The 27,920-nt window shown below is 47.4% G+C and overlaps 1 protein-coding gene across 1 annotated transcript in view; it reads left to right on the top strand.

Moving 5' to 3' along the window:
* The window catches only part of cd81a (CD81 molecule a), a 92,135-nt gene that overhangs the window by 12,140 nt on the left and 52,075 nt on the right, over positions 1–27,920 (top strand). The window contains exon 2 of the mRNA XM_038807563.1: positions 5,600–5,714. Within this exon, the coding sequence (XP_038663491.1) occupies positions 5,600–5,714 (115 nt within the window). The remainder of the gene's footprint in view (positions 1–5,599; positions 5,715–27,920) is intronic.

Here is a 27,920-nt window from a genome sequence, read left to right as displayed (position 1 = left end):
TTTATTTGTAGTTTTCATTACAGCCTCTCCCCATCCTAGCACCCCCAGCTCATCTCCACAACAGCTTTTCAATCCCATTGATGCCAGAGACAACATTTGATGGCGGGGAGTGAGCACTCCCATCAAGAGCTGTTTTCCACATTAAGGAGTGGAAGTGTGGTGGATGAGGTGCAGCCAGGGTAGCAGAGCGGGTTGTGGGAGGGTGAGAGGAGCTGGGAGAGTGGCAGAGTTTTCATGACCCTGATGGTTAAAGGGATGTGCTCCCAGCTCCCCAAAATAGACTTAATGTAAAAAGTTGTGTAACCTCCTGACTGGCAGCTCCCAATGAAACCATCAGCTCCAGAGTTCCTTCAGACTTTCCGCAACTCACAGATTTGAGCAGTCGTGGGCTACCCGGAAGTTGCAATGGTGTTGCCAACTTCAGTAACCGCGAGCCTCTGTGTTCAATGCTATTGGGGCTGTAATATCCAGGCCATTGACCTGGAAATCCATAATTAGGTTTTCTGATGGGACAAAGCTGGGAAGGTGAGTAAGCTGGGAAGAGGATGCAAATAGGCTTCCAAAGGGGGAAAAAACCCTCTGGTTAAGTGAGTAGATAAGAATGGCAGATGCAGTATAATGTGTGGAGTTGTACAATTGGGTGGGAAAAAAAAAAAACATTTATTTTTTAAATGGTGAAAGACTAGGAGATTGCACTGAGGGACCTGTTGTCTTGTACCCAAAGGCAAGTAAACATGCTGGTACAGCAAGCAAACAGCATGTTACCTTTTATTACAAATTAATTGGAAGTATAAGAGTAAAGGAGTCTTGATTAAAATTATACGGGACCTTGGTGAGAACACAGTGAAGCATTGAGCAGTTTTGGTTTCCTTACCTTAGGAAAGATGTACTTGCCTTTGGGAGAGTGCAGTGTAATTTCACATGACTGATTGTGAGGTGAGGATTGTTCTATGAGTAGATTAGGCTTACGTTCCTTAGAGTTTAGAAGAAGTAATCTTATTGTTGCAGAAAAATATCTTCAGGGGCTTGACAGAGTAGATACCAAGAGGGTCTCTCCCCTGGTTGGAGAGACGACAGCTTGAGATCACAGCCTCGGGTTAAGGGTCCGAGATGACATTTGGGACTGAGGGGAGATTTGTTCATGTAAAGAAAGGGCTGTGAGCGTTTGTAATTCGGAAGGTGGTGGATGCTCAGATATCGAGCAGATTCACGACCGGGATTGTAAGAGAATCTAGGAAGGCTGAGTTGGCTTCGCAAACATGTGAAACAAGGGACAGGAGGAGCACGTTCGGCCCCTCCAGCCTGCTCTGCCATTTAATAATATCATGGCTGACATGGTGGCCTTTTGCATCTTGCCTACCCTGATCACCCCCTTGCTTATCAAGAATCTATCCACCTCTGTCTTAAAAATATTCAAAGACTTTGCTTCCACTGCCTTTTCAGGAAGAGAGTTCACAAGCTTCTGACTCGAGAGACAAGGTGCCAACTGAACCAAGGCTGATCTTTCTATCCTGGTGGCTGCAGTGTGAGAGGGCATCTCTGATGGAGGAGTATGGTTGAACTAGTGTTTTTAAACCCCCACCTAACTGTTGCTTTTTCCACGATCGGAGTAGAAGGATCCAAGTATTTATTTCCCAAACAGTTCATCCTTTAGCCTATGGGCTGCTTAACCAGGCTCCAGTTTTGAAAACATGTTTTGCTGTAACAAACAGGATTTGTACTGGTTTATACCGGTGAGTAACCTCCGGTAAAGCAAGTGTTTCTGTCACTTCTGAGAAGCTATTTATAATCTCTGTAAGCACAGGCAGCAAAGGAAGTGCAGGTTTAACAATGATGACGGGGTTGGGATAATCTCTCATTGTAGGAGAAAACACGTGGGAAGCAGCTCTTTCAATTTCCCCTTGCTTCCTGAATCTGTTATCCATGCTGTTTTAAAAAAAATACATAATGAATCATACATTTGCCAGGGCTCAAAACCAATCGAGTAAGATTTGTGATATTCCAGAGACTACCTGATGCTTAAACCAGCCTCTTGATGCAGCCAATATGGCCAAGCCTGATGTGTTCCACAGTTTTCTTTTTTAATTTTAGAATACCCAATTCGTTTTTTCCAATTAAGGGGCAATTTAGCATGGCCAATCCACCTGGCCCGCACATCTTTGGGTTGTGGGGGCGAATCCCACGCAAACACGGGGAGAATGTGTAAACTCCACACGGACAGTGACCCAGAGCCGGGATCGAACCTGGGACCTCGGCGCCGTGAGGCTGCAGGGCTAACCCACTGCGCCACCGTGCTGCCCTGTGTTCCACAGTTAGCTGAGCCCTCCCTTGTGGAAGAATCGGGAAATGTCAGCAACTGGAAATGCTGACCCAGGAATCCTATGCTGGGATGCGATTGGGAACGACGTGGTTAACTCCTTTTAACTATCCTGTGGAAGTATTGGAACCCAGGCGTATCTGTGGATGATTTGACCAGTTTTTAAGAAGGTTTTCTGCTCCCATTTTGCAGCCTTCCTCCTCAAGCCATCATCGTGTAGGCTGATGCAAAAGTAAAATACTCTGGATGCTGGAGATCTGAAATAAAACAAACCGCTGGAAATACTGAAGGCTCTAAAGATGTGTCTCGCGGACTCGACGTTAACTCTGTTCCTTCCTCCACAGGGGCTGCCAGACCTGAGCTTTTCCAGCATTTTCAGTTTTTATTAATGGGAATACTCAGAAACTCGGACAGCTTCTGAGGAAGGAAACACAGTAAATGTTTCAGGTTGAGGGGCTGTTCATCAAATGAAAGGCGATCTCAATCCAAAAGTCAACTGATTATTTCCACAGATTCTGCCTGACCTGCTGAGTACTTCAGCAATTTTGTACTTTTTCACTCTTGGAAGCTCATATTTTCATGAAGATTGTTATTCTATGTGTGCGTAGCAATTGGGAGTCTTTTTGTTCTAGCGGTTCAGTCGCCCTTCCAGCTGAGATTAAGAATTGAACCTCGAGCCCTTCCTTCTGTACTATTTGGCTCAATACCACAATGGGCATCCACTTTATCATCTGAGCCAGCATGAGAGCCTGCTTAAGTTTTATTTCAACCGTACTAATGTTTCCAATGGTTTACTGAAATTCCACCCCCCTTTGCCCTCCCCACCCCTTGCAACCTCATTCAGTGAACCAGAATGATTGCTGATGAATCTTTCCAGGGAGAATTCCTTGGGAGCGCCCTCATTTCCCCCCCCTCCCATTTAGAAATATTTTGCCAACATTGTGCCATCAGTGTTTGCTTCCCCACAATCCCCGTTCACACTTCCTATTCTAAATTGTTAATGCTGGTCCCTAGCTATGTTTGGAGTTTGTGAATGTCTCGAGGTCTGATTGGTGTTTGCACTCCGACACTGGTGAATGTGGAGTGGATTTTAGTCCTGCTGCGTGTTTTCATTCAATCCAGGTGAAGGACCATGGTACAGTACAGCAGTGTGGGCGTAATGAGATTAGGATAAATTAAAAAGCAGTCATTAGTAAATGTCAAGCTTGAATTTAAAAAAAATGTGAATTGGAATAGGAGACTTGGGGCAGGAGGGTTCCACAGTTTGGTTTGTTGATGGCGTGCATTGCATTTCATTTGATTTCAATATTGCACGAATACCTCAAATGGACAAGGAGCATTCCAAATTGTATTGTTTGGTGCTGAGGGGAAATGAAAAGAGTGGCCATGTACCAGGTCCCTCCGTGACTGGCTCAGGCCAGACAGTGCCAGGCCAATGGTCTCGACCCTGCATCCATGGCCAGTTATGACTGGGCCACAGCAATGTCCATGTGGCTGCCTGTGACCTGGCTGCCCTGTCCTGCACTTCAGCCACCACCCGCACACTGCTCCAGGCCTTGGACACCCTGACCCATGGCCGTGACCCTTGCACCCAAGGCTTCCACCATGGACGGCACCCGTGTGGTCTAGGCCTGGGTGGCTTGTATAGTCAGCATCTCATCCTGCTCTTGCAGGTAGGTGTACACCTCCAACTGTACCTGCAGGCACTGGATGGTTGCTTACACTCCTTTCTGTAGGCCCCGGCTCTGCATCTCCAAGATTAATGGGACTGCCTGCTTGAGGGGACATAATTTTAAGGTGATTGGAGGAAGGTATAGGGGAGATGTCAGAGGTAGGTTCTTTACACCGAGAGTGGTGGGTGTGTGGATTGCACTGCCAGCAGAGGTGGTGGAGTCGGTCATTGGGGACATTTAAGCGACTCTTGGGCAGGCACATGGACAGCAGTAAATTGAAGGGGTGTAGGTTAGGTTGATCTTAGATTAGGATAAGTGGACGGCACAACATTGTGGGCTGAAGGGCCTGTGCTGTACTGTTCTATGTTCTAAAGTTCAGAAGTAAGGTCACTACAGTAAGATATTGGTGAAGTAGAGGAGGGCGAAGGTGCAATGGAAATAAAGTTAGATGTGAGGTGAGAGATCTCCCATTGGACCACAAACCTTTTCTTGAAATTCTATTCACGAATGAGATTGTCTTGGAATACCCAAGGAGATGCTGCAGGATTCTTAAGAGTTGGCCACCGTGCCCATTTATGGTATATCATCCTCAATTGCAGAGTATCTGTGGTAGATGAGGAGTTTCTGCAGATCTTTATTTATGACCGTGATAAATGCAGCATTGTTCTGGCAACTTACTGAACCGAGATTTTTCTTAAATTGTGGGCCATGTTTTAAATTCAAAATGAAGGCTTCTTTGGTCTGGGTAGACATAGACATCGAACATACAGTACAGAAGGAGGCCATTCGGCCCATCGAGTCTGCACCGACCCGCTTAAGCCCTCACTTCCACCCTATCCCCGTAACCCAATAATCCCTCCTATCCTTTTTTTAGTCACTAAGGGCAATTTAGCATGGCCAATCCACCTAACCATATCTTTGGACTGTGGAGGAAACCGGAGCACCGGGAGGAAACCCACGCAGACACGGGGAGAACGTGCAGACTCCGCACAGACAGTGACCCAGCAGGGAATCGAACCTGGGACCCTGGTGCTGTGAAGCCACAGTGCTATCCACTTTTGCGTGTTGAGAGAGGTATGCGCCATTTATGTTGTGCGGTTGCCAGCCACGTCTTCTTGCACATTTAAGCTTGTCTCCATCTAACAAGCCTGCCCTTTCTGGTGGGGAAATGTCCTTATCTAGATGAAGAACATCAGCCTATTGTACATGATGCTGCAAAGTTGCTACAAGTGGAGAAAAGCTAAGATGAGTATGGGATTCGTCCGATGACAGTCAAGCTTGGGTTCAAAAAACTGGTAGATTGTACGAAGGAAGCAAGGACTGAGAGCTGTGATGAGCTCTTGGAAGTTTTCAGGTTCCAGGAAAGAATGAGCTTGCTGGGAGAAGGAAGATCATTTAGGGGGACAAGAGAGGGAAACGCCCGACAGTATCAGCCATGCTGGTGGTGTTCGATTAGTGATGAAAATACTGCAATGAATGAAACAATAAAAGAAAAAAAAATTAAATTTGATTCTGAAAAAATGTCAGGTGTTGAAAGTCAATGGTGAGGAAGGAGGTTGGAAAAGAAGGAAAATCCCTGTTTAATGTTTTTCTTTTTTCCTTGCTCCAGCTTGCAGGAGGAGTGGTTCTGGGTGTGGCTCTCTGGCTCAGGCATGACCCTAAGACGACCAGCGTGCTGGAGACACACTTTGCAGATAAAGCAGCGCCCAGCACCTTCTTCATAGGTAAGAACTGAAGCTTCGAGTTCAGTGTGGTCAGAAACGATGGCCATTAGTCATGCGTAAGAACGGAGTTGGAGATGACAAATGCAGCTTGACCAAGGCCTCATTAAATGAAGGAACCATGAGAATTTTAGCCTGAGCAGAATCTATCAGCCTATTAATAAAATGTTCTAAAATTTAAAATGTTAGCGCTCTCTCTCGTGACTCCTGGTAAGTATACTTCTTGGCGGAGTACTGAGGCATGCTGTCCAGGCAGATTCCAAGTTCCCTTGGCTTTTTTGAGTTAATAGACCCTAGTAGGTGGGGCAATCCACCTGGACTATGTCTTCCTATTCTTTGACATCGATGATCAGCTAGTCTTGCATCCTGATCATCATCTAGAGAGCCCTGCTGGAGATCTTGTATATTTGGTGAGAACAGTTAGTGTGACAGCAATGATGATGCTACAGGTGGAATAGCATCACATGAGTAATGTTTAGGTGAGGAACTGGGGGGGGCTGCTGTTACATGTGGGATGATATCCCAGCACAGTCAAAGCTTTCAGGATGTAATGAAGCCTTAGAATTGCAACGCCAAGCGATGCCAACCAGGAGCCCTTATTCAAACATGTCCACCCAGTCAATATGAGGTAGCCATTAGGTTAACAAAATGGCCGTTACTTGCATCAGCCTTAATTTTGTTTTGTTTAAAGTATGACGTAGGATCTGAGTTACCTTTCCAACCACTGCAAGCTTTTTTTATATAAATTTAAGAGTACCCAATTATTTATTTTTCAATTAAGGGGCAATTTAGCGTGGCCAATCCACCTAACCTGCACATATTTGGGTTGTGGGGGTGAGACCCACGCTGACACGGGGAGAATGTGCAAACTCCACACGGACAGTGACCCAGGGTCGGGATTCGAACCCTGGCCCTCGCCATTGTGCCCCCCCCCCCCCCCGCAAGCTTCAATGTGTAAACAAAACTAATGCTTATGAACGGAGTTGCAGGATAACGAATAACCAAGGAAACTGTAGAGAATTTTTCTACTTTTAGCCACATAGAAGTTTGCGCAGTTTTTTTTATCTTTGGAGGTTTGTAAGGAAGAAATAAATGGATTAATGATGGTGCTGCTAGAGCATCAGCAACCGTCCACTGTTGATTTAGTTAGTCTATGAAGTGTTGAAATCACCTGGAAAGCACCAGTGAGGGTAGCAGAAAAATGAGTTCAGGACTGAGAAGTGTTGCAATATTAGCATAATTATGTAATCCATAACTGCTCATTATGCTTTAGAATGATTGCCTTCTGTCTAGCTGTAAAATAGATGGTCCATATGCTTTGTTTATGTAAATGGTACAGGATAGAACATGTTTTTTTTATGCACATAAACTAGATGCACCAACCGGCACTTGTATAAAAAGAGCAAGGAAGCTATGGAACTCCACCAAAGCCACGGTATTACCAATGCTGCAAATACGATGGCACTTGGGTTGTCACTGGAGACATCGCCAATATTTTTCCAAACAGCTTTTGGCGTTGTGTGGACAAAGTTCTCACAATCGGAGCTTGTGTGCACCTCCATGAACAGCAGCATTATAAAGCAAGAGGTGGCACTGAACCACATTGAGGTCCGATGTCTGAAAGGTTGGCCAAAATAGTAAGTTTTCAAAGAGTGTGTTAATGGTAGAAACAGATGTAGAGTTTTAGGGATGGAATGGAGTTGCACCCTTGATAGTTGAAGACAGTCACAAATGGTGAAAAATTAAAATTGGGGATTCTCAAGGGGCTAGAATTAGATGAGCACGGATATAAGGGATATGGAGCTGGAGGAAAGTAGTGATAGATTCTATTACAGCCTTGGTGCAAATATGGAAAAAAGAGCTGAACTCCAGAGGTGACGGGGACTGATCCAGATATCAAATCAGCACTTCACTGATGTGGCATCAGAAACCCAACAAAATTCCCCCACTATCAACGTCCTGGGGATTACCATTGAACTGAACTGAACTGGACTAGCCATGTAAATATTGTAACTACATGAACAGGACTGAAGTTTTAGATTCTGCAGTGACTAACTCGCCTCCTGACTTCCCAAATCCTGTCCACCATCGACAAGGCACAAGTCAGGAGTGTTTTGGAATACTCTCTACTTGCCTGGATGAGTGCAGCTCCACATCCCATCCACAAACATGACAGTGGCAGCAGTGTGTACCACCTATATGGTGCTCTGCAACAACTCACCAAGGCTCCCTAGAGCCTTCCAAAACCATGACTGCTATAGTCAAGTAGGACATGGGCAGCCGTCATGTGGGAACATCACCACCTGGAGGTTCCCCTCCAAGTCACTCATCATCCTGACTTGGAAATATATTGCTGTTCCTGCGCTGTCACTGGGTCAAAATCCTGGAACACTCTTCCCTAACAGCACTGTGGGTGCACCAAGGCTATGGTGGAGCTGGCTGAACGCACCATCATTCTCACCACAGCTTTGCGGCTCTTTGTGTGAATGGAGGTCAGTACATTTTGGTAATGTGCATGAAGTCTGGTGTCTGCTGCCTGACATAAACGAGATGTGTGTGTTCCTCATCTTTAAAAATGGAAGATGCAGCAGTTTGTGCCGGGGACAGAGTAATGTCTTCGGTATTCCCAGTATCTGATTGGAGGAATATGAGCATGGAATTCCTAGAAAGGGAGGTTGGGGAAGGGGCAATGGTTTGCGATGTTTGTGCGGTGAAAGGCTGTTGAAGCGAGGGTTGCTGATGGAAGTTTTGAAGAGTAGAGTACTGAAAGAATGAACTCTGAGCAGTATCAGTAAAGGTGCATCTCTTTTCTCCATGGTGGATAGGTCAATAGGTGGATGTGCGTGCCCAAAGTTCTGCAATTATTGATTGTACCATGGTGGTCCTGCAGGTTTCATGACACAGTAATGCGAGTAAATGTTTCCTTGGCAATTCTCTCCGCTGCCTTAATTTGTAAGGTAATCCACCAGTGCTCCACCTCAAAACCCATATCTCTGTGTCAATTGTGAGGATCCCAAATCAGCCGCTGTGACAATAGTCACTGATTTTCTAGGAGACCAGTTGAAATGAAATACCTTTACATTCTTGTCATGTTATAATCCACATTTTATATTGGAAGCAAGTTTCTGCACATTTGAATATGTTTCAGTTACAATTGATCTAATGTTAAGCCAGGTTGAGGTCCTGGTTAACAAAGGACCAATAATATAACATAAAAGTTCTGAAGTTCTCAATGTGTGCAAATGTTAACAACCATTGATTGACATGACCAGATCAGCCTTAATCCACCTTAAATGATGGGGCTTCCTGTGGAAGGTCGTTATTTAGCAGTGGCTGTTCTAGATCAATATGGTGTATTTCTGGTTAATGTTTGAAAAATAAATAGCTGCTTATGAAGCAAAGGCCAATTATCAATTTGCTGGATGCTATGAATTTTATTTCTTGAGATTGGGATCCAGTGGCCCAGAGCCTCCATTGAAGATTTGAACTGACCTGTATCAAAATTGGTTCAGGTTATATGAAATGCATATTTAATTAAACCTGAAGGGATCTGGGTTGGCAAAAATTGAAGAAATAGTTGTTTGGGTTTCAAATTTGGAGATTAATAATAATGTAATAATCTTTATTAGTGTCACAAGTAGGCTTACATTAACACTGCAATGAAGTTATTGTGAAAAGCCCCCAGTCGCCATATTCCGGTGCCTGTTTGGATAAACGGATGGAGAATTCAGAATGTCCAAATTACTTAACAAACACGTCTTTCGGGACTTGTGGGAGGAAACCAGAGCACCCAGAAAAATCCCACACAGACACAGGAATAGCATGTAGACTCCGCACAGACAGTGACCCAAGCCGGGAATTGAACCTGGGAGCCTGGTGCTGTGAAGCAACAGTGTGCCACCCAAAACAGCCTTAAAGTCACTGATTTAAAAAAAAAATAAAAAAAATTTTATTCAAGTTTTTTAATAACAATAACAAATTTTCTCCCCACAATTTAAAACAAACAAGGTGTGTTTCCACACCAAAACAAAACAAGAAAAGAACTCTTTTTTTCCCCCCCCCCCAAAATAAATAATAACAAATAGCAATACAAGAAAGAAGAAAATAACATAACAAACACACCGCCGCAAAAACACCCCCCCCCCCCCCAACCATCACCAAACACCCCCCCCCCCCCCCCAAAGTTGCTGCTGAGACCGACCACTCTCTACCCCTTCGTCAGGAAATAGAGAAAGGGCTGCCACCGCCGAAAGAACCCCTGTACCGACCCCCCTCAGGGCAAATGTCATCCTCTCCAACTTGATGAACCCAGCCATGTCGTTGACCCAGGTCTCTGAACTCGGGGGCCGCGTATCCCTCCACTGTAACAGAATCCTGCGCCGGGCTACTAGAGACGCAAAGGCCAGAATGCCGGCCTCTCTCGCCTCCTGCACTCCCGGCTCCGAAGCTACCCCAAAGATCGCGAGCCCCCAGCCCGGCCTGACCCTAGACCAAAGTCATTGATTATTATAAATGAAACTCATTTGGCTGAAGTTCATGGAAAATATTGGAGATATTTAAACGTTACCTGTCCAAGAAATTGTAAATGCCTTCAAAATCGTCTGTAAACATTTGAAAAGGGTTTCCCTCCTGTTATACTTGCTATTGGACTGAATAAGTTTATAACCTTTAGCAAACGTGACTATATAATGATGTGAATGCCTCCACAAGAGATGTGTTAAGTGTGACCGTGGCAATGTTGCAGTACTAATTGGGGCTGCCCTTCAGTATAGTCCAATGGATTTCTCGGATTGGTGCTGCCTAATCCGTAAAGCACAGCTTTCCGACTGCTGGACTTTAACAAGGTGGTAGCAGAGGTTAGTCCCATTACAGCAAAGGATAGGAGTAATATGAAGGGTCAGTTGAAGATGATAATCGACTAATGAGCCATTGACCATGTGCCTTTCTTTTTCACCAAATCTCAATCCTGCCATTCACGCCACTTGAAATGAAATGAAAATGAAAATCGCTTATTGTCACGAGTAGGCTTCAATGAAGTTACTGTGAAAAGCCCCTAGTCGCCACATTCCGGCGCCTGTCCGGGGAGGCTGGTACGGGAATCGAACCGTGCTGCTGGCCTGCTTGGTCTGCTTTAAAAGCCAGCGATTTAGCCTTGTGAGCTAAACCAGCCCCTTGGTGAAAGCAGCTGTCAAACTTGTCAAGAAGTAAACTGCACTGTGACCATATTTTTAATTTCTGGATATTGTGTGTGAAAGTGAGCTTTCTACCATGCTGGTTTCCCTCGGTAACCATGTGCGAAGTACTGTCTCGTGACCTAATCAAATGCTTTGTCGAGACACTGCCTGAGTGGCAGGTGTTCCGATCCCAGTTGATATAACTGGACTGGAAGATCCCAGATTGGCCTCAAGACACCGTACCTTTTCCAGCTTCTTGATAAAACATGGAAGAACAGTCACAGGAACGCTAATTAGTTTTAACAACAAGGAAAAAACATGAAAAATTTGAATTGTTATACAATACTTCTCGTCTTTTTCTTCCCCCCCCCCCAGCCCAACAAATACATACAGATTTTAAGATTAACACGGATTACCAAGTACATCTGAAACTATAAATGGTGCCGCTAACACACATACTCCTTTTAAGCACAAAGGATGACTATGATAAGATGCACTCCACTCTGAACTTGAGTAGGTATCTGAATTTCTCTTCAAAATCCCCCCGATGACCCTTATACCATGAGCCAACTTGTCTCTCTGAACTCCGGCTTCCACACAAATAATTTCAAATTCCACTTTCAAAAGTCACACTTTCAAAACTTCTTTTAAATTATGTTTCCCCTCTCTTTCCATCAATGTTTCACTTTTAGATTTTGCACCTCTCCTTTCAGGTTTCCTTTGGCTTGAAGGCTGTTACACAAACTCCAAGGCCAGTCACCGATGCCTCCCAAATTGTAGTAATTATTCACAAACCTTAACACCACTGCAGATATATTTCTGATCCCTCGTGATCCAATGCCTTTCAACTCTTGAGACATTACTGCACAGTAATCTGTTCTGGTTCCCATTTTCCTCTGTTCTGTTAACTCCAGACCTCTTGGAAACTTCTAATTGTTTCTCTGGTTTCCTTAACTAGCCGGACTTCAGGTTTCTAGCATCTGATTTCTTAACCATTACTCCATAGTATTGCTTTTCTTCTAGCAAGACTCTAAGAAATGTTCCCTCTTTAGCCTTCTGGAGCCAACTGCTTCTAGCAGAGCTTCCTTCTCTCTCTCTCTCTCACTGCCTATCTCCAACTGATCTGGATTCCAGTTAAAACTAAGAACAAAGGGAAGCCCTTTCCTCTGGAAAGTGGCCTCCTGTTGCTAAGCAATGATTTCTATTTACTCTTCACACCAAAACCCTCTCTAAGCACAATAGAATTACAGTTGGAATTGAAACCAACCCCCACACATCCAAACACTTTTGTCCAGCATGAACCTAACCATAGTTTTCCTCCAGGCACAGAAACTTTAAATTAAACCCACTTAAACTGGTACCTCATTTCTAATGTTTACCAATACAAATATAAATCCCTCAAAAGTATCTTTGTTTTCCTAATACAGGAAGGTATTTAAAATGTCTCTGGCATCCACTGCAAAGAGTCTCTCCAGAATCCTAAAACGTCTAACTATATTATTTCTTCTTCTAGTAAAGATTTTTATTTCATTTTATATTTATCTACCTGCGTGGCTTTGTGTTATGTATACATGTGAGGAAGCAGATCTAGGTGAAGGTTCTGTTGATGGGATGGAGGTAAAAAGCACCCACTGTAATAGCTGGACGTGCAGGGAGGAGCGGATTTAGATTCTGGAAAGCCCCTAACAATGTCAAATGTCGGGAAAACCTGACTGGAGCAGTTAATTTCAGTTGCTAATTCATCACTCCTCCCATAGATTGTTTACCCATTGCAGCTCAGAAGGTTTGGACATCATACTGTTGACATCATTCAAACTCTGACTTGGCTTCAAGCCATAGGAGATCTGTCTCTGTATTGATCACTGACAACGACTGTTCAGTTGACCACAAATAACAGTAATCAAGAGGTCAGTGCTCACCATACGGTGAGACTGATGTTTCTGGACCTGTCCTGTCCTGGTTGGGGTGGGTAACGACTTCTGTTGAGCAGGGCAGCCAGCATTGCCTTTGAGGTCTTGGCGGGGTTTCAAGTGCTGCATGGACTGTCCTTGTATATTAACGGTTGTCCTCGTATATTGACAATACATTGATGTTAGTGGCAAGAATTCCAGTAGATCCCTCCCGCCGTGTCGAGGCACAGAGCGGAAAAGCTGACCTCTAGCAGGACCGCCTCCGGGAAACCAGCGAGGCGAAGGCTAAAACATCTGCCCCCGCTTGCAGCTCGGGCTGGTCCGACACCCTGAAAATGGCCTCTAGGGGACCTAGTGCCAAGTCCACATGCAATACCCCCGAGATGATGCTAAAGGACTCCCTTCAGTGCCTCTCCAACTTCGGGCAGGACCAAAACATGGTTTGCGGATCCCCTCCTGCACCGGCCACAGACATCCTCCACCCCTTCAAAGAGCCAGCTCATCCTCGCGTGACCTTCAATTGTATCAGCCTCAACCTCGTGCAGGAGGTTGAAGCATTCACCCTTCGTAGCACCTCACAAGACAAACCTTCTTCCATTACATCCCCCAACTCTTCTTCCCACTTGGCCGTAATCCCTTTCATGGACACCCTGTCCTTCTCCAGAATCTTCCCGTACATCGCTGACACCAACCCCTTCTGCCATCCCCCTGGCGAAAGTGCCTCCTCCAACAATGGGGGGGGGGGGGGGGGGGGGGGGCGACGACGCTATCGGGAAGCTCAAACTCCTTCCGTACGAAGCCTCGGAGCTGCAGGCACCTAAATCCTTCTCCTTGTGCCAGTCCGTACTTCTCCCCCAACTCCTCCAACCTTTTCTTATCTTCTCTTTCTCTCCCCCCCCCCCTCCCCAAAGAATTGTTAGTATCCTGACTCCCCTCTCCTCCCATTTCCAAAACCTCCCATCCAGACTCCCCAGCTCAAATCTTCAGTGTCGCCACCATCACCGGACTCCTAGAATACTTGCCTGGCGCCATCTGAAGCAGCACCATTGCAGGCACCCTCAACCCTGACCCCCAACGCAAGCCGTCCTCCATCCTAATCCACCAGAACGAGGTGACCACTTTGTCCACTTCCTTAAAACATGACGTGGGTAAAAAGACAGGCAGGCACTGAAACAAAAACAAAAATCGCAGCAGCAAGTCCATTTTAATCACCTGCACCCAGCCCACCAATGACAGGCAGATTGTCCCACCTTCATCCTCCCCACCAAGCTAGCAAAATTGTATCTACGCAGCCCCCCACCCCCAGTCCCACGCCATCTGCACCTCCAGATGGTGGGTTGCCACCCTGTGAAAGGACAGCCCCTCCCCCCCTCACTCCCTCACTCCTGGCTGGGACGCCATGAAAAACTCGCTCTTCTCTAAATTTAGTTTATACCCTGAAAACAACCCAAATCTTTGGATAAGTCCCATCATGTTCCCCACCGACGTGCTCTGCTCCGAAACATCAATAATAAATCATCTATGTACAGAGATACCCAATGTTCCATCCCTTAAAGCAATTGCCAATGGCTCTATCGCTAATGCAAATAGCAGGGGGGGCATAGGGCACCCTTGCCTGTCCCCCAGTGCAGAGCAAAGTATCTAAACTCGTATTATTTGTGCCGACACTCGCCATTGGTTCCTTATACAATAGCCGTACCCACTCCGTAAGCCTCTGCCCAATCCCAAATCTCTCTAGGACCAGCATCAAGTACCCCCAATCTACCTGATCAAATGCCTTTTCTCATCTAGCGCCACTACCACCTCCATCTCCTTTCCCTCGGCCGGCGTCGTCATCATGTTTACTAACCGTCTGACGTTTGAGAATGGCTGCCTTCCTTTCTCAAATCCTGTCTGGTCTTCCCCTATCACCTTCGGGAGGCGCCCCTCCAACCTAGCCGCCAGCAGCCTCGCCAGTATCTTGGCATCTACGCTCAGTAATGATATTGGCCTATATGACCCACACTCCGTCGGGTCCTTGTCCTTCTTTAACAAAAGGGTGATCGAAGCCTGCCCCAAATTTGTGGTAGTACCTCCCTCCCTATCACCGTCTCAAACATCCCCACCATCAGCGGTGCCAACTTGTCTTTGAACTTCTTCTAATACTCCACTGGGAACTCATGCGGTCCTGCTACCTTCCCTGATTGCCTCCTTTACCTCCTGTTCCCCCACCGGCCCCTCCAACCGAGCACTATCCTCCTCCCCCAACCTCGGGTACTCCAACTTGTCCAGGTACTCCCTCATCCCTCGTTCCTCTCCCGGTGCCTCCAACCTATACAGCTTTTCATAAAATGCCTCAAAAACCTTATTGATCTGCTTCGGAGCCACCACCAATTTCCTGTTCTATCCAGCACCTGGACTATCCCTCACCGTCGCTCCCTCCAAAGCTGGCCTGCCAACATACTCCCCATATTTATAACCTGCCTTCTCCCCATATTCAGAATCTACTCTCCTTGCCCGGCTGAGTTGGCACAGCACCTTCCCCGTAGACAACAGGTTCAAACCTAGTCTAAACTCCTACCTCCTGTCCAGAAAGGTCTGATCTGCACCTCCTGCGCACCTCCTGTCCACCTCCAACATCTCCTCTAACAGCCTTTGATGCTCCTCCCTCTCCTCTTTATCCAACTTGGCCTTAAAAGATATCGCCTCCCCCCTCACTGCCGCCTACAGAGCCTCCCACACCACCGCCTGCGATACTGCCCCTGTACAGTTAAATCCTACATACTCCTCAATCATCTTCCCGATCTTATCACAAAAGCTTCTGTCCCCCAACAACCCCGCATCCATTCTCCATCCCGGCCTCTGGGCTACCCCCCTCTCCAGGACCACGTCCACCCAATGGGGCGCGTGGTCCAAGATCGCTATCACCAATACTCTGATCCCCTAATTCCAGCCAGTAACTCTTTCCCTGGCACAAAATAGTCTATCCTCGAATGTACTCCTGCTCCCTTGGATGCAAAACCTCCACGGGTCCACCCCTAGCATCTCCTTCCTAAGCCTGTTCAGCACCTCCCCCCCCCCCCCCCCCCCGACTGGGCCAGTGAGCGTGGCTGTGACCTGTCCATCCTCAGCTCTTGCACCATATTTCAATCCCCTCCTACTATTAGCTTGTGTGTGTCCAAGTCCGGGATGACCCCCAGCACCCTCTGCACAAACCCTGTATCATCCCAGTTAGCTCCATATACACTCGCCAGTGCCACCAACCTCTCCACCAATGCCCCTGTTACGTTCACATATCTACACCCCCCTACCCCTCCGGTCCGCCACTACCATCTCCATCTGAAACCTCACCCTCTTGACCACAGACACCGCTACCCCCTGAGCCCTACAATGAAACCCCGAATGGAATACCTGGCTCACCCAGCTCTTCCTGAGCTTCACCTGGTTCTTCACCCTCGGGTAGATCTCCTGCAACATCACAACATCGGTCTTTTAAGCTTTTTGGGTGTGCAAACATCCTCTATCTTTTCACTGTACCCCCCCCCCTCCACGTTTTTAATCTGACTGGGAGGGTCTGTCACCCCCCCGCTCCTCCTATCCGCCATCATCATATCTCCGGGCCCTTCCCACTTTGTTGCCATCAAAACCCTCCCCTCCCAGAATCTTTCCATCTACTTCCTTTTGAAAACACCCCTCCCAGTATTGATCCCATTTCCCCCTCACCTTTCACATCTCCCAGGCCCATCAAAACCTGTTCGACCAGGCTCCAATGAACGCGGCTCCCCCCCCCCCCCCCCCCACCACACTCCGGTTCGCTAGCCAACTTGCGCTTGCTACTGTGGAGGCCCATGCCCAGTCCCTGAAACAATACATCAGAAACAGTTAAACAAACTCAGTGCAAACGCGCAAACCTCACAAAACAGCCATCATGAAAAATCCCAACTCCTACCCTTCCAAACAGGCAACTTCACACCCTTAACCCACTAATAAAAAATGAGAAACAAAACTAAATACAAACTTCCACTGCCCCCCATCCCTCGGTTCAAGACCAGACCCCAGTCCTATTTCTCATTTCTGCCCCAATTCTTCAGCCTTCACAAAAGGGGGGTGGGCTCCTCACCCTTTTGGACAGACCCACAATTCTTGCGTTCTGCCACCTAGACCTATTTTCCAGGTCCTCCACCTTCGCTCTGTCCTTTGTTGGCCTCGCCACCCTCTGCAGATCCTCACCCATCAAGGTGAGCTGCTCTATGCTGCGACAAAGCCTTCTCCACCCCCCTTCAACTTCTCTCCCTGCTCCCACATCTCGGCCGATGCCTTTGACACCGCTGCCTCACCAATCCCTTCATTGCTGCCATCATTTCCATCTCAACTTCTCCATGTGTTTGGCAAACTGCTTCTCAAACTCCTCGGTCATTTTCTCTGTGTGCACGGCCCCACCCAACGACCTAGCCTCCGGCATCTTTCCTGCTGCCGGGCTGACCCATTCGCTTGATGGAGAACCTTCGCTTGCCCCCTTCCTCCCCGACAGCTTTCTTGTTGTTAGACATCCCCCTCCTTCCTTATATTTTCCTGCACCTGCTCGTCGAAAAATTGCCCCTGGGACTGGGCATTAGATTCCGGAAAACCGAGCCTCGAGCAGGCGCCACCCATCTACATGCGGCCACTAAAAGTCCCATGAAATGGGTTGTTAGTTGGCCGGGAAGCAGGAGGTAGCAGGGATAAGAATAATGTACTTGATTAGCAGGATGTGACCGTGACGTTCTATTGATTAATGAAGAGTAATCTCTTTCTTCTCTCCCCTCCCCACACCAGAGGTGTGTATCATTGTCTTTCACACTGCACTCAATTTAACAAATTAATGTTTTCCGTGCGCAAGGGGTAGATCTTTCGGGGATCTTTCGGGGAGGAGTTTTCATTCTTGCTGCCAGGTTCAAGTCATATGTGATGATTAATCTGCCAAAAATTAAGTCATCCAATAAAATGAGCTGTCTTAAACCCTGATTAACTCGGGATAGTGACTAGATCCAAAACTAGACTATCAACCTCATGCAGCTACCCTCACTCGTATTTCATTGAAATACTGGTGACAGCGCTCTTTCTAGAATGTATGTGCATTTAACTTTTTTTTAAAAAAAGAGTCCGTTCTGGCCGGGAATCAAGGGGTCGGTCCTAGTGCTTGTAGCACTGGGAATGACCCTGCTATCTAACGGCACTCTTTTTTTGTTTTTTATTTCTTGGCCGTTGCCGGAACCCGGAGGCCGCACTTGGTGTCATTTCCTACACTGAGAAGCTCCAACGTGCAGAGCTCCCCAGTACAGGAAGCAAAAATGGCACCCTGATCGTTCACCACCCCACCCCCGGACACAACTCTTGGATGCCCCAGCTCACCTGTTTGGGAGGGGGGGGGGGGTGTTTCATTGTGTCTGGCACCCCTCCACATACTGGCAGGGCACCCCTGGGCTCGATCCCAGGTGCAGGCAAAATGCCAGTTTGGCACCTTGGCACTGCGAGCATGGCACACTGGCAGTGCTCCCTGGGCACCTTGGCAGTGCCACCCCAGTGGCCTCCCGCGCAAAGGCCTCTGATTGCCTGGAAGACCTTTCCCAGTGCTGTTCCGCCTGGTCTCTGTTTGTAGGGATCTCTGTCGAATGCATCTGCCTGGGGTCGCCTCAATGTGGCTGATAGATGCCGGGAGTCCATTTGATCCGGTGGCAGCATATATTAGCTATGCGAGTCTGGGTCCTGCCCATTTGTGGGCTGGATCCAGGTCGCAATGTCTTGTGAGATCTCGTTAGGGCGTAACAACCACTGGGAACCCTGGGAGAGGCCTCTACTGGCCGCGTCCCATCCCGATTCTGGAGGGACGCGGCCGATAAATCACTCTAAATCACTAAAACTAAAGGGAGCCCGTGGAAAGTTTTCATCATAACAATGTGTATTTTGCATTGTGGGAAGGGAGAGCTGCAGATGAAATTAATGAGGGAGATCTGAAGTGAGATCTTTGCCTCACAATGGGGCCATTTACTCATTTAACTAGACAGATTGCTGTGCAATCTCCTTCCAAGTGTTTCAAGAATTCAAATTTAGAACAATGCATTAGATGCATGTGTGCTTGGAGTGAGAGGCTAACGAATGCATGATAGTTTATCATGATTGTGAGTTGCTAACCCATTGGAATCCATGTGCGATTGACACTAAATCTCTGGCTATATCTATTGCTTCCAGAGGTTGATCTGTGGCTTCAGGCGGCCACGCACAATGTTGGCTCGACCCTTTGATCAGCGAAACATCCTCACTAGGAAGTGATTGTCGCTCCTCAAGTTCCTGTCTGAAAAATTCGTAACTAGCATTAAATCCGTCAGCGCGTTTGAATAATTTCCTGCTTTTGCCCAATATAGCAATTCAAGCCTGTAGAAATTGGATCAATGTGAGCAGGGTTGGCTCCCCCAATGACTTTCTGGATAGATGACAGTGCTGTCAGTAATGTTAGACCATGAAGTCTAAAAGGGGGCAATACAAGAATGAGCTTGTTAGATATTTATGCTGAGGTTGCTGGGTACTGCCATCCTGAAGAGAATTGTTCATTCACAAGATGTGGGCATTAGCATTTATTGCTCGAGAGAAGCTGGCAGTGACAGCGGAGTGGCTTGCTGGTTGATTTCCAGAGGGCAGTTATGAGTCAACCACATTGCTGTGGGTCTGGAGTCACATGGAGGCCAGACCAGGTAAGGACAGCAGATTTCCTTTAGTAAAGACTGCTTGGTGAACCATTGTTTGGTTTTCTGGCAATCTAGTAATGATGTGGTCATCATTACTATACAAAATTGAATTAATTGAAATTAATTTCCCCAGCTGTGTGTTGGAATTTGAATTTGCATCTCCAATGATTAGACCAAGCTCTGGTTACATATCCACTGTGCCACTGTAGCCAAATGGTTCGTGGTGGAATACCATGGCTCAATTATATTTAAAGCCATAGAGAAACATGAGGATTTAAAAAGATTCTCTAAAGAAATGTTAAGCTCCCTCAGTGGCATAGTTGTTAATGGCAGAGCTCAATGTGTTACTGAGCCTTGCCAACCAGAAGCTGTGGATTTGATTCCTAGCCTGTGCTGCAGTTGCTGCTGATAATGCGACCTGCGATAAGGTGGTACGTTGGTGGTGGCGCACCTCAATTAAGGAGAGATAAGTAGCACAGTGGCTGGCATTGTGGCTTTACAGCACCAGGTTCCCAGATTCGATTCCCCGCTGGGTCACTGTCTGTGTGGAGTCTACACGTTCTCCCCGTGTCTGCATGGGTTTCCTCCGGGTGCTCTGGTTTCCTCCCACAGTTCAAAGACGTGGGAGGTTAGGTGGATTAGCCATGATAAATTGCCCTTAGTGTCCAAAAAGGTTAGGAGGGGTTATTGGGTTACGGGGATAAGGTGGAAGTGAGGGCTTAAATGGTTTGGTGCAGATCCGATGGGCCGAATGGCCTCCTTCTGCACTGTATGTTCTAAAAGCAGCCTGGACATCTAAACATATCCAGCAATTCTGACCAAGAAAGTGTGGGACTGGGCTACAATTCCTGCAAAGACGCACGCTGCTGATGTTTAATGTCTAGGGATAAGCTTGAAGAATGCCTTTTGGGCACTATACCAAGGGTATTGCCTGTGGAACTATATCCCGACAAGAAAGAAGGGAATTGGACAAGAGTCAATAGCAGACGTTATGAACCAAGTGTGGATCTCCAACCTCTACTGTGTTCGATCAGATTGTGGCTCTACCCTTACTTGGCACCAGGGTGTCTTGGAATCTTTGCTGCTAGATCTGCAAGTTCAAGTTGCTGAGAGTTCATTTGGGTTGATGTTGACAGCCGGATGAGGATTTGAAATACTGTAGGTTTGAAGGGAAAGAGAGTGCACTGCGTGACTGGGATAGGTTTCCTGATCTTGTGTCAAGCCTGTGTTCTTCATTCTTTAGTGCAGTTTTGAAAGGAAGTGATTGTCTTCCATTTGCCTCCAATTAGTTTAACAAGAACTGCACTGAATTGAAGTCATTCTCCTGAGATAATGTTTGGACTTCTCATAGTGCTCGGATATGGATCTGTTCAGAGAAACTGAGGTGACCTGGTCAGCGCCATCCCAAAATAAAGTGCGATCAAAATGGCAAAATCCTGGATGGTTTGTGGCTGGACTTGACAAAGCCTTGTAAGGCATTGCAATTCTTTCATTAGATTGATCTTGTATGATCAAAATACACTGCAGGAGTGTTCATTGTTTATTTTCTCCCATTTTATTTTTGCCCTCTCCTGTCGCTGAGCGTGGTTCTGGAGATATTTAGTCATTTGTCATATTCCCGAATCTCTCTTTCAAGTGTGTGATAATGTAGTAGGGGCTGGGTGGTCGAGAGAGATTATTGCCCACCCATCACTGGGGACATCACTTGTTGCACCCCACTATCAGTTTCTTCCTTTCACCCTTGTTGCCTCCTATCTGCCAACCAGGGCAGCACAGTGGTTAGCACTGTGGCTTCACAGTGCCAGGTCCCAAGTTCAATTTCCCGCTGGGTCACTGTCTGTGCGGAGTCAGCACCTTCTCCCCGTGCCTGCATGGGTTTCCTCCGGGTGCTCCAGTTTCCTCCCACAGTCCAAAGACGTGCAGGTTAGGTGGATGGGCCATGCTAAATTGCCCTTGGTGTACAGGGAGTTGGGTGGGGTTGTTGGGTTGCGGGGATGGGATGGAAGTGAGGGCTTAAGTGGGTCGGTGCGGACTCGATGGGCCGAGTGGCCTCCTTCTGCATTGTATGTTCTATGCTCAATCAATAACCCACCTAAGGTTTTACCAATTCTTTCTTGGCTTTGCTAATAACCTCCTTGTGTTAATCCTAACCAACTGCTGTTAATACAACGATTCTCAAACTGGAATCTGTGGACACCTGGCTGGGGTGGGGGTTCTGTCTAGACTTTCCAGGAGCCTACAAAATAATATGAAAACCACAAGCTCGAGCAAGAGAGGTGTTTGGCTGTAGAGTGGACTGCCTCAACCTCTGAATTGAGTGCATGGAGCACCACTGGCAAGATTAAAATAATCCTTACGTGCAGCTTTATTCTAACTGTTGTATAGTATAATTTAAAGGTGGGGGGGGGGGGGGTTGGGGGGTTGGTCTATGATCACTAATCCATTTGTAAAGTGGTCCTTCAACCAAAATTGTTGGAGTCCATAAGGACAACCATAGACACCTTGTTAATGACATTTGCTTAAAATGTAACTAGTTAGATATGACCTATCCTTCACAAATCCATGCTCACTGAGCATTGAAAAAATAAGGGCTGATCAATCCGATTCCAGTCATTTGCCCCCATCTGTCATTAAAATCTGGATGGCTTCAAGTTTAGTGAGTTTGATTGCCTACTTTGGAAGAAAACAAGTTTAGGCCATCAGCAACAGCGTGTCAATATACAAGGACAGTTGATATAATACTTGAGACCCTGTCGTAGGTTAAAGGCCCCCTGGATGACTTAGTGAAGGACCATTCATCAAATAGGGATATGTAACCCAGCCTCCCCTGGACAACAAGGGAAAGAGTTAACCCCCCCCCCCAAACAGAACACATCACTCCTTCCCTTAACAGCCGGAGCATCCAACACGCAGATTCCAGATTGTGGGATCGGGGAAAACCGTGGGAAGCCTTATTCTGTGGACTTGTAACGTTCACATATATACCTTCCTGCAAGTCTCACATGGGCAACACAGTGGTTAGCACTGCTGCTTCACAGCTCCAGGGTCAATTCCAGCCTCGGGTGTCTGTGTGGCGTTTGCACTTCCTCCCCGCGTCAATAGGGTGCTCTTTCCTAGGGCCATTGCAGACCTGATGGGCCAAATGGCCTCCTTCTGCACTGTAAATTCTATGAATCCATGACAGTGTTGCGTTGCTAGGTCCATAAAGGTACTGCTTTGTACCTCTTTCATTCTCATTCTCGTTTGCAACTTGCTTCAGCATGGATTTCGTGGCCATTGCTGGGGCCCTGATTGTGATTTTCCATTTACCACCTCTCTCTCGCTCTCTGCTTTTCGGGTTGGAACCTACAATTTACCATTCTGTTTTGTAACCAGCTTGATGTGGTTGGTTGAAGGGGGAGGATGTGGTTGTGAGAATCACAAATATGTCTAGATGATGGTGAAGTAAAAAGATCTTGCACGTGTGGCCTTCTGATAGCATCAGTCATTCAGCTGCTGGTACCATGTGGTGACAACGAAAGACTAGGAAGACTGCTGTCTCCAAGATTCAGAAATGCCCATGCTAGGTGGGTGAGGGCTGCAAGACAAATAGTTATTTTAAATATTCCCTTCATCCAACTGTTGCTATAAACAGTCTCGAACAATAAAGGGTTGTTTGGCAAATGTAAGCACACTTATAAAGAAGCAGCAAAATATCTTTTCTTTTAACCAATTTTTCCAGAATTGCAGTGGACATGGTTTGAATCGGCCTGCAAGCACTGGATTCTCAGATCCTTTTGCTGTTGCTGTTTCTGCGAATAACTTTAGTGCGGCTGAGGTTTTCACTGAGTCTGTCTTTGGGATCTTTGCAGTCCACTGCCACTCATCCCCAGTGCCTGGCTGTTTGTGTTCTGGACAGATTCAACACCACTCCCTCACAACCAAGGGGGAAATGATGACGTTTGCAGTTCAAATTCTCAGCACTGTGATGCGATGCTTTGGCTGCCAGAAGTTGACATCTGTCTCCACTGGTACCGCGATGAAAGCAATGACTTTACCTCTGACTTCCTGAATTCATTAAATGACTCCATGACTTTCAACAGATCTTTTCCTGAGCAGGATGTGTGATTTGGTGGGAATTGTGCGGAAGCTCAGCCAGACTGCCAGTGGGAATTGCACAGGAAAAACAGATTTCTGCTTGTCAATTGTTTTTGGGCTTGTGCAGAAAGGAATCAGCATGACATTCGTGATCTGAAGTTTGGAGGCAAAGCACCCTTGGGTCCCTAGAGTATTTAAAATGACAAAACTATTTCTGTCCACCGTGATCTGATTGAATGGCAGAGCAGTCTCGAAGGGCTGAATTGCCCACTTCTGCTTAGTTCCTCTGTCCATCAATTGACACCAGAACTCAAAAGGTGTGACATACTTTGCTGTAGATTTATTAATAATAATCTTTATTAGTGTCACAAGTAGGCTTACATTAACACTGCAATGAAGGTACTGTGAAAAGCCCCTAGTTGCCACACTCGGCACCTGTTTGATTATCTTATTGGCTTGATTATATTACTGGCTTAAACATATCATGCCCTATTTATTAGGCTGATCCACCACTTGTCAGTATACAGCAGGCCTCTTGAATTGTCCCACCGTGGGAGATTGTGACGTCTTCCACTTGCAGCTTGTTAACTGGTGGGTATCAATTTCTCCTGCTGGACTGTTACCGAGTGAAAGAACAGTCTGGAGTTGACCCAAGAATAAGTAGCCAGTAGATTTCAAGGAGTGTGTTTCCTACTAGGTGAGTGAAGATATATAGGTGGGATATATGGATAAGGGAGACACAAAGGGAATAATACATTCATATATTTTACTGTCCTTTGCTAGGCCCTGAAACTTGTGACTGCAGCTTTTATGTTTTTTTCGTAAGGATGTATAACTTCAGTTCGAAAAATCCTTTACCTAAAGTTTAGCCTGTGTTGACAGCCATGAGAACGAGTATGGGTCAGGGCTGGTGTCTGAGGTGGTACCATCCCTTTCTTATTGGATGGTGGTAGGCCTATATTTGGCAGCTGTTAAAAATGCAGCTGTCCGGTTGAATCCGGTGTGCTCCAGATCTTTTAGGTGATCTTTTATCATTTGGCTTCACTTACCTCCACTGGATAGTGATCAAGGTTTCACAAATCCTCACAAGTGAGGTGAAGCAGAGGAGTGTTGTATGAGGCAGTGCCTCGTGGCTGTAGAGGTTGCGAGTTGGCCAAAAGATGTAACACTTGAAGTTGTTGACCAGTGTATGGTTGAAACTTCGTAAAGGGCTGAGCTATTAGAAGTAAATTATGGTTTCTGTCTGCTGGACAATTTTTTTTTTCCCCCCCAATTAAGGGGCAATTTAGCGTGGTCAATCCACCTACCCTGCACATCTTTGGTTTGTGGGGGTTAGACCCATGCAGACATGGGGAGAATGTGCAAACTCCGCACGAATAGTGACCCAGGGCCGGGATCAAACCCAGGTCCTCAACGCCGTAGGCAGCAGTGCTAACCACTGCACCACGGTGCCGCCCCTCCCTTGCTGAGTTTCCACAAGGTTTCCCTGGTCTTGTGTACCTCATCAAAGAGACCAGTTGCTTGCAATGTTTTTACCTTTTCAATTGTTTACAGGACAATTGAGATGGGCTTTTAAGCAATACATACTCTTGAATGATATGATGCACAAGCTAATGTTACAGTCACCGAATTGCCGAGATGTACAGAACGTGCCTGACATCAGGAACACTACCTTGTCGGGATCACAAAGTCCCATGCATGACTGTAATAACTGTGCAAGTGCTGGTAAATAGACCTATAACTCTTAATTCCAACACACACACATCAAAGGAAAACATTCAGTTATCATCACATCCACTGTATAATGAAGGTAGAGCTTGTGGATTTTCTAATCTTCTACAGCACAACATGGCAGCCCCAGACACTGGGTGGAAGTGAAAATCATCATGGATTCACACAGCCTTACGCTGACATTTCTCTAGGCTCTGGTTCCGGAGCCTCTGAAAACAAGAAGTTATTTGTTGCAAACAAGGGGTTTGAACCTGAACTGATGTTGCAGATTGTCTTGCGCAAATTCAGTTGTGCCATGGAGCTGTACTTCAGATATCGTTGCTTCCTATTGCCAGGCAGCAGATGTGACTGGAATGAAAACTTCTCACTGGGAATAATCAGCCTCTAGTGTGAACACTTTGATTTACGTTTCAAAGCTGGGTAGTTTCATGTTGAAAAAAGCAGCTGGGAGGATGGATCATTGGGCTGCCTTGTCTTTGGTGGAATTAAATGATGAACTACTCGCAACTATTTTACTGAAATATTTTCATTCTCTTTCTTCCCGGCCCCCCTCCAGTTTCTCTCCTCTTCTAAATGTCTTAGTGATGCACTATCAATTGCATGAAAGACTCAAATTGGTGCAACTGTGGCTTTATTACAGTCAGATGCATGGCCTCCTACTGCAGCTGGCAGAATGGCTGATCAGGAGGAGTCATGCCTATTTATACGGCTCCTTGTGGGCGGAGCTAGCCGGCAGGGGCTACCGGCGAATCTGTAGTGTAAGTCCTACTGTACATCCACTAATACAGGTGCACACAGTTAACACAGTGGATCACCACATTCACCCCCTGTTAAAAATGAGTCCGGCAGGGGGTGGCGTGGAACTATATACAGAGTAATTTACAGAGGGGAGGGGGAAAAAAAATGTGTCCATCTTGTAGTCTGGTGCCCGTCAGAGGTTAAGCCTGTCCGGTGGTTTGACGGTTCGCTGGGAGCGACGTAGTGGTGGTGGCAAAGTCGGTGCTGGCGGTGTTGGTGTTGGCCAGTAGTTGGATGACTCCGGGAGCGTGCCAAAGTCTTCCTCATCCTGTAGCGTGGGCAAGGGAAGGAGGGATGGACCTTGTGGGGCTAATGCTGGGAGCGCTGGGGGAGGGGAGGGTGGCGCGTGGGTGGGGAAGTGTGTGTGAGTGGAGCCTGAGTGAGACTGTATCCAGGCGGCCGTCGGGGATCTCCACATAGGCATACTGGGGGTTGGCGTGGAGCAGGCGTACCATGTCCGCCTTGTGGAGTCAGACATGCCTACGTAGACAAACCGGCCCTGGAGCTGCTAGCCCAGTCGGGAGCGACACCCCGAATGTGGACTTCCTAGGGAAGGTAAAAACACGTTCATGGAGTGTGTTATTTGTGGCGGTGCGCAGTAGAGACCGGATGGAGTGCAGTGCATCCGGGAGGACCTGCTGCCAGCGAGCGGCTGGGACCTGATGAAGGCCTTGTCCTGGGCGCTGTACCGTCTGCTCCTGGTGGCAACGGGCTTGCAATCCGCAGTTAGATTGGCAAAGAGGGAGGGGGGGGTCAACCTTGAGAGTCGTGAGGCTGCAAACGGTGAGTGGGGGTAGGGGCCTGCCGAATTTGAGTGTGAGACTCTGGAGATTACACTGAAAATCCAGACCCAGCAATAGTGCAGCACAGAGGCTGGGGAGAATGTAGAGGCGGAAACTGCTGAATTCCACGCCTTGGACAGTGAGATTGACCACGCACAACCCTTGGATCGGGCCAGAGTGGGATGCGGAGGCCAGGGAGATCCATTTGTTGGCGGGGTGAACCGCGAGGTAGCAGTGCCTTACCGTGTCCGGGTGGATGAAGCTTTCGGTGTTCCCGGAGTCCAGTAGGCAAGAGGTCGCGTGGCCGTTGATTTCCACTGTCATCGAAGCGGTGGCCAGGTTGTGAGGATAGAACTGGTCCAGTGTCATAGAGGCAAGAAGCGGGTGGTTGTCCGAGGATTCAGATGTGGAGCGTCGGCGACCCGGACCCAGCGTTCCAGTCCCGTGGGGAAGACCAAATGGTGGCGACCGGAGGACATGTGGAGGAGAAGATGGTGGCGCCTATGCAGCGCATGTTGTAGGGGCGGGGCAAGATGGCGGCGTCCACTGAGCGCACGTGGGCTGGGCAGCGCTGGCGGGGGGTGCTTCTGCTGGCCGCAGAAGTAACAGCGGGTACCCCCAGGGTGCGTGGTGTGGCGGACGGCGCAGGCATATTGAGCAGGTGTGGCCCCAGCCCGGGGGGTCGTTTGCGGGGTTCAAGAGGAGTAGTAGGGTTGGGCCACGCGGCGAGCGGGGTAGGATTGGACGTTGTGAGATGCGACCGTCATGGAGAGCGCTAAAGCTTTCATCTCTGCTAGGTCGAGCGTGGGCCCTTCCAGCAGTCATTGTCGGATGGGGTCCGACGCAATCCCCGTCACGAATGCATCACGCATGAGGAGATTGGAATGTAACGTGGCCGTGACGGCCTGACAGTCACCGTCCAGTACGAGTGGGATAAGAGCCTGCCAGACGTCTTCGATCGACTCACCAGGTAGTTGTATGCGAGTGGCGAGAACGTGCCTAGCAAAGAGTGTTCGTCTTCTGAACGTAGTTCTCT

This window comes from Scyliorhinus canicula, chromosome 9, assembly GCF_902713615.1.
Source record: "Scyliorhinus canicula chromosome 9, sScyCan1.1, whole genome shotgun sequence".
NCBI lineage: Eukaryota > Metazoa > Chordata > Chondrichthyes > Carcharhiniformes > Scyliorhinidae > Scyliorhinus > Scyliorhinus canicula.
The sequence above is the reverse complement of the archived record's forward strand: the minus strand, read 5'-3'. Positions and strand labels throughout refer to the sequence as shown.